The sequence below is a fragment of the Haematobia irritans genome, chromosome 3, assembly GCF_050003625.1.
Source record: "Haematobia irritans isolate KBUSLIRL chromosome 3, ASM5000362v1, whole genome shotgun sequence".
In the NCBI taxonomy this organism is placed as follows: Eukaryota; Metazoa; Arthropoda; class Insecta; order Diptera; family Muscidae; genus Haematobia; species Haematobia irritans.
Genome location: NC_134399.1, coordinates 134,039,125 through 134,052,857, shown reverse-complemented (window position 1 = coordinate 134,052,857; position 13,733 = coordinate 134,039,125). Strand labels below are relative to the sequence as shown.

Here is a 13,733-nt window from a genome sequence, read left to right as displayed (position 1 = left end):
ATCTCTGAAAGTTTCAAGTAAATCGGTTCAGCCGTTTTCGTGCCAACCCGGAACATACAAATAAACAAACAAACAAATAAACAAACATAATTTGAATTTTATATATATAGATAAAATTTTGTCAAAATTTTATTTCTATAGAAAATTTTGTCAAAATTTTATGTCTATAGAAAATTTTTCACAATTTTATTTCTATAGAAAATTTTGTCAAAATTTTATTTCTATAGAAAATTATGTCAAAATTTTATTTCTATAGAAAATGTTGTCAAAATTTTATTTCTATAGAAAATTATGTCAAAATTTTATTTCTATAGAAAATTATGTCAAATTTTTATTTCTATAGAAAATTTTGTCAAAATTTTATTTCAATAGAAAATTTTGTCAAAATTTTATTTCTATAGAAAATTTTGTCAAAATTTTATTTCTGCAGAAAATTTTGTCAAAATTTTATTTCTATAGAAAATTTTGTGACAATTTTATTTGTATGGAATATTTGTGAAAATTTTATTTCTATAGAAAATTTTGTCAAAATTTTATTTCTATGGAAAATTTTGTGAAAATTTTATTTCTATAGAAAATTTTGTCACAATTTTATTTCTATAAAAAACGTTGTCAACATTTTATTTCTATAGAAAATTTTGTCAAAATTGTATTTCTAAAAAAATGTCAAAATTTTATTTCTATATAAAATTTTGTCAAAATTTTATTTCTATAGAAAATTTTGTCAAAATTTTATTTCTATAGAAAATTCTATCAAAATTTTATTTCTATAGAAAATTTTGTCAAAATTTTATTTCTATAGAAAATTTTGTCAAAATTTTATGTCTATAGAAAATTTTTCACAATTTTATTTCTATAGAAAATTTTGTCAAAATTTTATTTCTATAGAAAATTATGTCAAAATTTTATTTCTATAGAAAATGTTGTCAAAATTTTATTTCTATAGAAAATTATGTCAAAATTTTATTTCTATAGAAAATTATGTCAAATTTTTATGTCTATAGAAAATTTTGTAAAAATTTTATTTCTATAGAAAATTTTGTCAAAATTTTATTTCAATAGAAAATTTTGTCAAAATTTTATTCCTATAGAAAATTTTGTCAAAATTTTATTTCTGCAGAAAATTTTGTCAAAATTTTATTTCTATAGAAAATTTTGTGAAAATTTTATTTGTATGGAAAATTTTGTGAAAATTTTATTTCTATAGAAAATTTTGTCACAATTTTATTTCTATAGAATGTTTTGTCATCATTTTATTTCTATAGAAAATTTCGCCAAAATTTTATTTCTATAGAATATTTGGTCACAATTTTATTTCTATAGAAAATTTTGTAAAAATTTTATTTCTATAGAAAATTTTGTCAAAATTTTATTTCTATAGAAAATTTTGTCAAAATTTTATTTCTATAGAAAATTTTGTCAAAATTTTATTTCTATAGAAAATTTTGTCAAAATTTTATTTCTATAGAAAATTCTATCAAAATTTTATTTCTATAGAAAATTTTGTAACAATTTTATTTCTATAGAAAATTTTGTCAAAATTTTATGTCTATAGAAAATTTTGTAACAATTTTATTTCTATAGAAAATTTTGTCAAAATTTTATGTCTATAGAAAATTTTTCACAATTTTATTTCTATAGAAAATTTTGTCAAAATTTTATTTCTATAGAAAATTAAATCAAATTTTTATATCTATAGAAAATTTTGTCAAAATTTTATGTCTATAGAAAATTTTGTCAAAATCTTATGTATATAGAAAATTTTGTCAAAATTTTATTTCTATAGAAAATTTTGTCAAAATTTTATTTCTATAGAAAATTTTGTAAAAATTTTATTTCTATAGTAGTGGGTTCTATATATAGTTGGTGCTGTTATTTGTGGGAAGAGTGGAAGTTGATACAATCGCAATTGTGGAAGGAATATTAGGGGGAAACACCATTTCTCTCATTTAAGATTGTATACACTTTCTTCAGCTCTGTTGCAAATTATATTTCTATTAAAAATACCTAAAATTTTATATTTTATGAGACATATAAAAAAAGTTAAACAGGTTATTAAATTGAACTGTTTCTGCAAATAGAATTTACACAATCTCCCAAACTTATTTGTCGAGAATGAGAGAGAGTTTCCGTGTTTATTATTTTAACTGTGGGAGATTCCTCTTTCCCTCTTCTGTAATGCAATGATGCCATGGGCAAAAAGCACTAACATACCAGTTCCCATCACAAAAACTACTCCACCCAACAAAAATTCAATGTAATACCAAAAAAAAACTTCCAAATATTATAGATCTTTGGGTATTGATTTGATTTGAAGCCTTTTTAAGTTTTTGAAATTATGAACCTCTTCCCAAGTGTACAGCTTTATAATTATTAATGCTTATTTTACTTTCATTCAATTCATTTTGATCAGTAATGACTTTCAAATTTCAAAGTTTGATTTTTTCAGAGAAACTAAATTTTTCGATATTAAAATTGGAAATATTAATATTTGGGGGGAGTCTATTTTCTTATTCAATTATGATACAAAAGTTTTTAATGACATATTTATCAAGTTCAGAAATTCTGCACTCGTTGCTAGACTTTTCAAAAGATTATCCTAAATAACAATAGGGCTGTTTTCTTTTAAGGCCGGTATGCACCTCTAGCGAAATTTTCGGTAGCAAAAATTTATTTAAGTCTACAACAAAAAAACAGGGCTGTGTACACAAATTTTAAACCAGTTAATCGCTTTTAAAAATTGTTAATATATATTCCAAATATTCCTCAAATAAATTGTTTATTATTTACAGACCTTTTAAAACTTTTACGCACACAATAATTGTAATAAATTAAATGTTTGCTGCCAAAATATGCTTTTGACAACACTGTTATTTTCATTAGAGGTGCGTACCAGCTTACGAAATTGAACGCTACCGAAAATTTCGTTAGCATAAATAGCATTGCATTTCTTATGGGAATGAAATTTTTCGCTAGAGGTGCATACCGGCCTTTAGCACTGGATGCAACATTTGTATGGACTATCCAGCACATCGTTGCACTGGTGTTCTATCCAGAACATCTCATCAGTGCAAGTCGCGCCGATGTTGCCAAATTGAATTTTGATAATGTGACGCTTCTTTGATTCACAATAGCAATTTATTGTGACTAATTTATCGAAAAACATGAAATTCAAAGTGGTACAGTGTCATAAATAATCGCAGCAGTAAATATTTAAAGGGTGGTTAAAATTTCAAGGGCCGATGTTGATTTTGAATAAAACACAAACTATTTAGGAAATTATTGTAATTTTATTTTATTATGATATAATGGTATTACTCAATTATGCATGGAACAAAATATCGGCCAAATGGGCGACGCGACCTCGGTGGCACACCTTCATCCGATGCTCCAAATTTTCGATGACGCTGAGGCATAATGGAGGTTCTATGCCGTTAATGTGCCGAATTTAGCTCTTGAATTGTTGCTGACTTATCGACGTACACCTTTTCTTTCAAATAACCCCAAAGAAAAAAGTCCAACGGTGTCAAATCACATGATCTTGGCGGCTAATTGACATCGCCATTACGTGAGATAACACGGCCATTGAGTTTGTTGCGCAAAAGAGCCATTGTTTCGTTAGCTGTGTGGCAAGTGGCACCGTCTTGCTGAAACCACATATCGTCCACATCCATATCTTCCAATTCGGGCCATAAAAAGTTCGTTATCATCTCACGATAGAGAACACCATTCACAGTAACTGCCTGACCGGCCTCATTTTGGAAAAAATACGGCGCGATGATGCCGCCAGCCCATAAACCGCACCAAACAGTCACTCTTTGTGGGTGCATTGGTTTTTCGACAATCACTCTTGGATTCTTATTCGCCCAAATGCGGCAATTCTGTTTATTGACGGACGAATCCACGGAGGTGAAAATGTGCCTTATCACTGAAGATGATTTTCTCCGAAAATTGATCATCCACTGTTGCCATTTCTTGGAACCATTCTGCCCATTCACGACGTCCATGGTTCAAATTGAATAAGTCTGAAATAGAGAAATGTAAAATAAAATTTGGAAAAAACTTGGCGTTTAGGTGTGGTTCACATTCAACATCGTCCCTTACAATGAAACACCCTTTATTACTAATTGGAGCATTTCATACATTAAAAATGCAAGATTTCACTTCTGTTCTATGATTGTTTTTAAACAGCTGATGACAGTGTTGCATATTTGTGGAGATGTCCTGGATAAACGAGTACTCTGTTTTCTTTTAGTCCTTCACGGCTTAGGGTATCCACTGTTAAAAGAAAACAGCCCTAATATTAATTAAAACAAGAATCAATACCACCTTCATAACAAACAAAATCTATATTTGACAATATAGTTGAGTTTGTTAAGCTTTTGACAGTCTAATCAGAATTTTTGTATGAAAAGATGTCGTCAATTAAACTCAATACTGTTCAAATTGAAAAAAAAAACACCAAAAGCTCTAAACGACAGAAAGCACCAAGTTGGTGCTCTTTTTGAAAAGGTACCAAAAAGGCAATTTGTTGCTTTTTTGAAATCAAAAAGCACCAAATTGGCATCACTGGCTCTTACTGTAATCAGCTGGACTCACCAGAAAATCACATTCGACCAAAGATAATCATACAAATTTAGGGTTTTTCATTATTTTCAAATAAACTTTACAAAAATAAAGGCCCAATATGTCTTTTATGAAAGGTCGAGCTCCTATTCGTCGCACACTGGAATATTTGAATGCTGGTCGTCTAGTATTAAAAGATAAAGTGAGAATATTTAGTGTTAACTACAATACATACGGCGAACATCATGATGGTGCCCGGTAAGTAGATACGTAACAGTTCGGAATAGAATTTTCTTTAGCAAATTCCTATTTTCATTTTCTTGCAGAGATTTCGTTTTTTGGAATATTCCTCAAGTACAATATAAAAATCCTGCTGTGCAAGTTGTTACATTGAAGAATATGACACCATCACCATTTGTTCGTTGCTATTTTGAAGATGGCCGAGATATCTTGATCGATATTGATAGCAAAAATAGACACGAAATAATGGAACATTTAATGAAAGTGGTGGGCAAAACAAAGTAAGTGTTTGTAGTTGTTTAAAAAGGGCTCCCATAAAGGGTATTCAGCTGGTATTCTAATTCCCAGTATCTTATGAAATCAAAGGCATGGGATATTAATCCTTTCGAAGGACGAGTATACTCGTCTTTTGCAAGCTGGCAAGACGAGTATACTCGTCCTATTTTTAAAAGAGATGTTGCAGTTACTTAACTCGAAATGAAAACAAAATACGCTGAATTACTACATCCTGTTTGTAGTTGTTTAAAAAGGGCTCCCATAAAGGGTATTGAACTGGTATTCTAATTCCCAGTATCTTATGAAATCAAAGGCATGGGATATTAACCTATTCCATAGACGAGTATATTCGTCTTTTGCAAGCTGACAAGACGAGTATACTCGTCCTATTGTGAAAAGAGATGTTGCGAAGAGTTGCTTAACTCGAAATGAAAACAAAATACGCTGAATTACTAATCCTATATACTATATCGCTTATTTATTATACCCAAAACCACATTGTGGTCAGGGTATAATAACTTTGATCTGCCAAAAAAATATACCTACCAGAAATATTGATTTTAGACCCCATAAAATATATACCGAATATATACAGAATCACCTCCTGAGTCGATCTAGCCCTTGGTGTCCATCCATCCGTCCGTCTGTCTATCCGTCCGTCCGTCCATCCATGTATTTGTTGTTCGCAGTATTCCGATCGCAATTATTAACCGACAAGGACGTACGCTATTGAAAAAATCGATTCAAATTTAGATATAGCTTCCATATATATGTATCGCCCGATTTCGATAAATGGGGACAGATTGCGTTCATTTATTATTATTATTATTATTATCTTTATTTGTAATTTGAAGCCTTAAAGGCCAATTGAGGTAAATTACAATTAATCTACTAAAGAATAACTCCTCGAAACAAAGTTTTACTTATAATCTAAGATGGTTAAAGGTATGGAATTAAAGTTATCACAAATATAAACTTCTTAAGTCTAAAGAAAAAAAATACAAAATTTTATAATTTTCAATAAAAAACTACTCTACATTTACTAACCGATCAGCGTCAAATTTGCCACAAAGTAATTTTATTAACCATCCTTTAAGTGTGTTAAATTTCATCGAAATCGGTTCAGATTTAGATATAGCTCCCAAATACATGTATCACCCGATTTTACCAAATTTGCACCCATGTTCCGATATCCACTTCAATTCCACTTCCACTATTCACGTCAAATCCACGAACGTGAAAATTTGGTGTTCTTAATTCCACGCTCTTTTTTGAAATTTTCTGTAACCAGCTGGGTTGCACAAATCACCCAAAAATTCACTAAGGCGGAAATCAAAATAAGTGGAATCAAGACTTATTATAATTTATATATATATATATATTTTTTTTAATTATAAATGACGCAGTTTTAATAAAACTCACGTATTTAATATAAAACATTTCAAATTTTTTACGCGAGTACTTCTTTTAACCGGAAATACACCCATCTTGGACATAATTCAACTTTCACCAAGACTTTTACAAGTGAATTGATTTCACGAAAATTCCGGTGAAAGTGGATTGTAGGACACGAAAATTGTGGAATTGATTCACATTCACGCGAGTACTTCTTTTAACCGGAAATACACCCATCTTGGACATAATTCAACTTTCACCAAGACTTTTACAAGTGAATTGATTTCACGAAAATTCCGGTGAAAGTGGATTGTAGGACACGAAAATTGTGGAATTGATTCACATTCACCTGGAAGTGAATTTGGGAACATGGGCATTGGTCATAAGTCCCTTATTTATCAACTGATCTTACTCAAAGTTGTATGTACAAAAAATCATTGAAATCGGTTCAGATTTAGCTATAACAGCTCTCATATATATATGTATCGCCCGATTTTCACGAATTTGGCCATAAAAGCCTTATCTATCAACCGATCTTATTCAAATTTGACTTACCCTCATCTTCTATAGCACTGACTATATATGCAAAATATCATCAAAATCGGTGCTGATTTAGATATAGCTCTCATATATATGTAGCGCGCGATTTTCAAAAATTTCCCACTTATTACCATATTTTTGACCATAGTGTGACCTCATTTATTAACCGGTATCCTTTTGTGGTATCAACCAAATATGGAAAATTTTATCCAAATCGCTTCAGATGTATACATAACTCCCATATGCGGTTTGCCTATGCGGTTTATCTCCTAAACATATAGGGTGGTTTAGGGTATAATATAGTCGGTCCCGCCCGCTTTGACTTTCTACTTTACTCACTTGTTTATTACTTATTTTATTATATTTACAAAATATAATAATCTCATGTATACCGTCACTAGCAACTAGAAGCTATCGGCCTAACTTTATCCCGCTGAGACAATATAATCGAAAATCTTGAATTTCGCAATTTGTCTCGCTTTATTCGATTTTTATAATTTTATTCACACGGCAATCACACTCAAAATATAAATACCACTGGGAATAATTTATAATTGGCAGCGAAAGGTTTAATTAGAACAGAAGGCAATAAGAGGATCTAATAAGGTCCCGAGATGAATGGATGGATATCTCTATACTGCAAAGTCGACTCTGCAATTATTGTATTTGTTTCTTGATTGTTCTCTTATTATTGACAAATTATTTCATTGAAATCTATGGTTTAAAAAAAATTCTGTCTGCAAAAGTCCCAAGTTTTTTTTCATATTATTAGAAAGTTGAAAAGTCCTCCTTTCATATATTTGTAATTCCTATTGCCTTTTACACAATATGTACATACAAATTATTTAGTATTATAAGATCCCCTTATATTCGTCTTTTTTATCTTTTACAGAGAACAATTGGATGCCGAAGCCCGTTTAGCTGAAAGTAAAGATAATCCTGCAAATTTCGGTACTGGATGTAATCGTCATTGTATATGCGAAATTCCTGGACAAGTTCCATGCCCGGCAATAGTACCATTGCCAGATCATATGCGAGGAAAACATATTTTTGCACCCAAATAAAGATAGTACAATAAATTAAAACAATTGTCTATTTTAATTTTGCTAAAATACATTAAAGTTTTTATTGATCTCATTTTTTCGGGAGACTTTATAAGGTAGTAGTTGTGAGGCATGAACAACATAATAATGGATGGAAATACAGATTATGAGAATATGTTCGTTATAAAAATTATAAGTACAAAAACAAAAATGATGTAGTACTTTATCTTCTCTTCGGCCTTTGGTGTCTATTATAGGGTCCACTTGTTTTATGGTACGGACGACGCTGTGTTGTCGTTGTGCTGGTTTTTCCATCGCGATCTTTATTGAATTGATATTTTTGTATAAGAGGTATTACAGGTCCCGCTGTAGGCTGGTCAAAATCTATATCATCGCCTTGAGATTCAATTACTTTCAATTTGTGTTCAATGGCTTTTATGGCTTCTTCACGTGTAATTTTACCTTCACGTTTACCCGTGCCCAAGGCTGGGATTTCAATCTTTGGTTTGGGTCGCTCAAATTCATCCTGTTAATATACATATACATGGATTTACTATGACATGATAATATAACAAAGAAACCAAATTACTCACATAATTTATATTCTTTGCCATTCTCACAGCTATCGGGCGGTTTAATATCATGTGCCCATTCAATTTTTCCAATGCTATAACAGCGCCACTCGCCTGAAAATTATCCAGAGGGGTTGGCACATGCTAGATACTCCACATATCTATTTGACTTACCTTAGCGAATGTAACAAATGCATATCCACGGGACTGTCCCATTAGAGGTCCACCCTTGTGGAAAAGCATATCGAACTTCTCAATCTCGCCACATTTCTGCACAACTTTCAAGAGGTGATACCCATATTCCGAAAAAGCAAATTAATATAAAATTTCAATTAGCCTCAACTTTCTCTACTCTTTTGTCATTCAACTTACTCGTTTAACCTGGGATCCAAATTGCCAACCCAAATGCGTCTATCATCAGCATGGCCAGCAGAACTTGTAGAAGCCTAGAAGTAAACAATTTTAATAATAATTCATTCTTTTATTGAAATATATCTAAAAATCACAAATTTACCATTCCTTAAAAATAAATCTCGATCTATCTATGGTGGTGAAACACAAGCAAACATTAGCGATGAACGTAATAATCGAAAATCGATTATTCTATCAAAATCGATAGCATTCAGCTGATTCACTGCAAACGCACACTACTCTCTAATAAAGGTAGTGTAAATGGTATAATCAGATTAGGGACGGAATCGTAACAATACTACGTTCGCACTAGACACGAAATCTCGCTATTTAGAATCAAAATCTCTTTACAAATCTCAAGTGTTCGGACGAGCAAAATAACGAGATTTCGTAGATTTGAGGATTTAACAGCTGTTTGTAGATATATCAATCCAAACACAACCCCTTATGTGGACACGCACAGACACATTTATCTATAAGGAAAATTGGCGAAATGTGATGCTCCATTTTTTATCAGAAGGCTTATTTTCTCCGCCTAAATATAGAAACACAACAATAGAATTGAAAAGCATCATACCCATGGATCCAAAAAGGATATTAAAGCTAATTTCGAGTACATTACGAATTCGAAAAAACTCTGTTTCCTGCCAGCATTTCAAAGCTCGATTTCCCCATAGACTCGAAATGCGCCTTGCAGACTATATCCCTGCCAGCATTTCAAAGTTCAATTGCATCCTCATCGCTACCACAGACTCGTAAGTGACACTGCAACAATCGCCAACTTGGATGGGGGAAGCATATGAAAAAGTATGAAATGTACATGAAAGTATTTTGGCATCACTATTGTTACAAGAGCCATTTTATATTTTGTGATACACCAAGCGCAACTAGCTTCTTATAATTTATTTAAATAAAATGGATAATGAAATGCTGAAAACATAGTTATTTCGCTTAAAATTGTGAAAGGTATATTGGTGAACAATTTTTGACTTTCCAAATGGAATAGTTCCTGCCAGCATTTCAAAGTTCCATTTCATCCTCATCGCTACCACAGACCCGTAAGTGACACTGCAACAATCGCCAACTGTGATAGTATTTTGCCATCACTATTCGCATGAAAGTATTTTGCCATCACTATTGTTACAAGAGCCATTTTATATTTTGTGAAACACCAAGCACAACTAGCTTCTTATAATTTATTTAAATAAAAATGATAATGAAGTGCTGAAAACATAGTTATTTCGCTTAAAATTGTGAAAGGTGTATTGTTGAACAATTTTTGACTTTCCAAATGGAATAAAGTGATAGTTTTTCAAATATTTTTCCAGACACGCTGCCTCCATTGAGAATAATAACACTGGCTGCCGCTGCAAAATGTAACTTGCCACTTGTAAATCAACTTCATTCTGTTATTAATGAAAAAATTATTTTAAATGTGTTGTGATAGTGGTATAAATGTTATATTTATAAGAATTTATAAATGTTTAATCAAATTAATAAACATCTAAACAATCGTGTTTTAGTTGACCACAATGATTCTTTTACAACTATCTAAAAATTCACTTTTTTCTGATTGTTTGAAGGGGCTCTTATTGGCGTCGTTCTAAATTTATTAAAAAAGGTATCTAATAATTGCACTCATGCGATACTTTTTTGTAGTAACTTGGCGTGGTACAACTTCTCAATAGTGACGGCGCTTTTCCGACGAGTTTTGGATGTCGTATACGATTGTTTTCGACGTGGTGGGGATTCTCAGAAACGCCGTCAAATTCAAAAAAATGTTGGCAGGGATATGATTATGGACCGATTTTGGCACTGTAGTACCAAATTTCAACCGGATAGGATAAATTTTGCTCCTCCAAGAGACTCCGAAGGCCTGGGGATCGGTTTATGTGGGGTGCCCAAATATTTTTAGACATAAAAAATTAAAGAAAAACAAGTATATACGGCCGTAAGTTCGGCCAGGACGAATCTTATGTACCCTCCACCATGGATTGCGTAGAAACGAAAGACTGTCATCCACAATCGAATTACTTGGGTTGTGGTATCTTAAAACTTCTTAACGTCGTTTTCTAAATTAAGGTAGGTACTATGCTCGGTTTCCGCAGCGAAATCCCATACAAAACCAAAAATGCGAAAAACTACCGAAATATTTTTTCGTTTGTGGTACTTTGTTTTTTTTCGAGTTGAAAAACTGACAAAGCGAATAGTCCCTAAATAGCTCGTGTTAAATCCTTCCATATGTTGAGATTAGTTAGTTTCAAAACATGGCGCCTTTTGCAATGTGAATTAAGAAATAATTTATTTATTCAAATGATTTGTGTGAAATTACAATACAAATGTGGTTCGCATTGTTATTTCAAAATGCAATAAGATCGATTGACAAAATAAAAATAACTTTTTCGTAATAAAGCCACCATCTAGCGGCTCCCTACTACATGATAGAATAGAAATAATGTACATAACATGAAATTTATAGAAAAGTGTTAACAAAATAAAAATCTATTTAGTGAATTTCACTTTACAATCGTTTCTTTTTACTGGGTATAGGGATAATAAACACAAATGCTGGCCGTGCATCGTAATTATAAAGAAGGCAGTGCGATTGATGTTGCAGTACTATGGTAGCTACGAGTGGAATCACAGGAATAAATTGTTATGTTCCAAAAATAAAATGCAAAAATTAAATATGCATATATCTTGCATTTTATCGATTCAAAACCCTGGTTGAATTTTATAACGTGACTGAAATAGTTATAAAAATATACATTGGGAGAGTATAAAAAGAAACATTCTTCAGTAAACCAGCCACTTTGCATCTCAATGTATTAATTTCAGTCAACGAAATGTTCCTGGTATAGAACACTAACATCCCTTTGTGACGAATTATCTTGCGAAATATAAGTCGGGAACAGTGACTTTTGCTTAGGAACTACCCTTGAACGTGAGTTATAGGCTTATGTTGATTGAACAAAAAGTTTCACTTTGACTATAGCTATTGTATGGTGTACGTGTTTTAACTGGTCTTCCTATGATGTTGTTCCCCCCGAGGTAACAACATTGGCAAATGAAATGGCGTTATTATCCTTTGTGGTGACCACTGGATTTGAAATTGCTAGTGAGGCGGCAACAGCATGGGCATAAGTACACTCTTGTCCGCTGGTATTGCAATGCGATTGTGTAGATATTGTGGACACCAACGAATTAAGTTTGTTGATGAATGTGTCCATTGCTGCGCATGATGTAAAAGTTAGCATAACACCGGAATTATATGTTTGTTAGATGGGCGTTACAAATTGACGGTATCCATTTGGAAAAGCTGAAGAAGACGACAATGTACCACATGTCGTTAAAGCTGTTGCCGAATGTGGTAAGACTCCAGGAGTAGAGCGGCTGGCGTTTTATTCTTAACAATTATTAGTGTCCAGTGCTGTGTGAGGTTTGGTTGCAAAACAATTCAAAAACTGGTAGAAAAAACTTTTCAAAACAATTATCATGAATGCGTGTGTGTAAACAATCTAATCAGCTGCTGCGTATACATATGTAATAATTTTATGACGTTCGGCGATGTTGTCAATAAAATTTCGGAGAAATAAACGCGAAATATTTCCAAAATGGCTGTTTTCTTCCTTCGAAATCTATTGCCAACACTCTCATTTTTCAACGCGAAAGAATGATTTAGGGACTTTTTTTCGTGCCAATAAACATAGTACCTACCTTTATGAGTTAGTCCATACGTGGTATATATTAGACAAAAAAGTTAGGTGTAGTTAAGTCTACAAATAATTACGAATCGATATTAACTTTTTGCACGGTACGTAGAGTGCCAGAATTAAAATATGGGGGTCGCTTATATGGGGGCTATATACAATTATGAACTTGATATGGACCAATTTTTGTGTGATTGGAAATCGATTTATCTGAGGGATATATATAACTATAGACCGATATGGGCCTAGTTACGCATGGTTGTTAACGACCATATACTAGCACAATGTACCAAATTTCAACTCACTCGGGTGAAATTTGCTCCTCCAAGAGGCTCCAAAACCAAATCTCGGGATCGGTTTATATGGGGGCTATATATGATTATGGACTGATATGGACCACTTTTGGCATGGTTGTGAAATATCATATACGATCACCACGTACCAAATTTCAAACAGATCGAATGAATTTTGCTTCTCCAAAAGGCACCGGAGGTCAAATCTGGGGATCGGTTTATATGGGAGCTATATATAATTATGGGCTGATAGGAACCAATTCCTGCATGGTTGTTGGATACCATATACTAACATCACGTACCAAATTTCAACCGAATGGGAAGAATTTTGCTCTTCCAAGGGGCCCTGGAGGTCAAATCTGGGGATCGGTTTATATGGGGCCTATATATAATTATGGACCGATACCGACCAATTTTTGCATGGGAGTTTGACGCCATATATTAACACCACGTACCAAATTTCAACTGAATCAGATGAATTTTGGTCTTCCAAGAGGCTCTGGAGTTCATATCTGGTGATCGTTTGATACATCGGCTATATATAATTATGGACCGATGTGGATAGATTTTTGCATGGTCATCAGAGACCATATGCTAACACCATCCCTGCCAACATTTTTTGAATTTGGGGGCGCTTCTGAGAATCCCCACTACGTCGAAAACAGTCGTATACGATATCCAAAACTC

The 13,733-nt window shown here is 32.4% G+C and overlaps 2 protein-coding genes across 3 annotated transcripts; one reads left to right on the top strand and one right to left on the bottom strand.

The window, feature by feature from the left end:
* The first annotated feature begins 4,579 nt into the window (after positions 1-4,579).
* Positions 4,580-8,138, top strand: mRpS25 (mitochondrial ribosomal protein S25). Its single transcript, XM_075300350.1, has 3 exons — positions 4,580-4,824; positions 4,893-5,087; positions 7,910-8,138. Exons 1-3 carry the CDS (start codon positions 4,688-4,690, stop codon positions 8,079-8,081), a joined length of 504 nt encoding a protein of 167 aa, XP_075156465.1. The 5' UTR covers positions 4,580-4,687; the 3' UTR covers positions 8,082-8,138.
* On the bottom strand, positions 8,113-9,269 carry LOC142229770 (putative RNA-binding protein 18). Of its 2 annotated transcripts, none has more exons than XM_075300348.1 (5): positions 9,147-9,269; positions 9,005-9,078; positions 8,807-8,927; positions 8,654-8,746; positions 8,113-8,586 (listed from the first exon to the last, which is right to left on the bottom strand). In XM_075300348.1, exons 1-5 carry the CDS (start codon positions 9,147-9,149, stop codon positions 8,284-8,286), a joined length of 594 nt encoding a protein of 197 aa, XP_075156463.1. In that variant the 5' UTR covers positions 9,150-9,269; the 3' UTR covers positions 8,113-8,283. The 2 variants fall into 2 exon arrangements, with proteins under 2 accessions (XP_075156463.1, XP_075156464.1); XM_075300349.1 differs by having other exon boundaries at positions 8,807-8,910; positions 9,147-9,206.
* Positions 9,270-13,733: the final 4,464 nt, after the last annotated feature.

What these genes read in the sequence shown, in the direction of transcription:
- mRpS25 (XM_075300350.1), top strand. Translation starts at nt 4,688, where the DNA reads ATGTCTTTTATGAAAGGTCGAGCTCCTATTCGTCGCACACTGGAATAT. An exon ending in GAACATCATGATGGTGCCCG is followed by an intron (nt 4,825 to 4,892) that starts GTAAGTAGATAC and finishes ATTTTCTTGCAG; the next exon opens with AGATTTCGTTTTTTGGAATA. An exon ending in AAAGTGGTGGGCAAAACAAA is followed by an intron (nt 5,088 to 7,909) that starts GTAAGTGTTTGT and finishes TATCTTTTACAG; the next exon opens with AGAACAATTGGATGCCGAAG.
- LOC142229770 (XM_075300348.1), bottom strand. An exon ending in CATTTGTTACATTCGCTAAG is followed by an intron (nt 8,747 to 8,806) that starts GTAAGTCAAATA and finishes GATAATTTTCAG; the next exon opens with GCGAGTGGCGCTGTTATAGC. An exon ending in TGGCAAAGAATATAAATTAT is followed by an intron (nt 8,587 to 8,653) that starts GTGAGTAATTTG and finishes GTATATTAACAG; the next exon opens with GATGAATTTGAGCGACCCAA.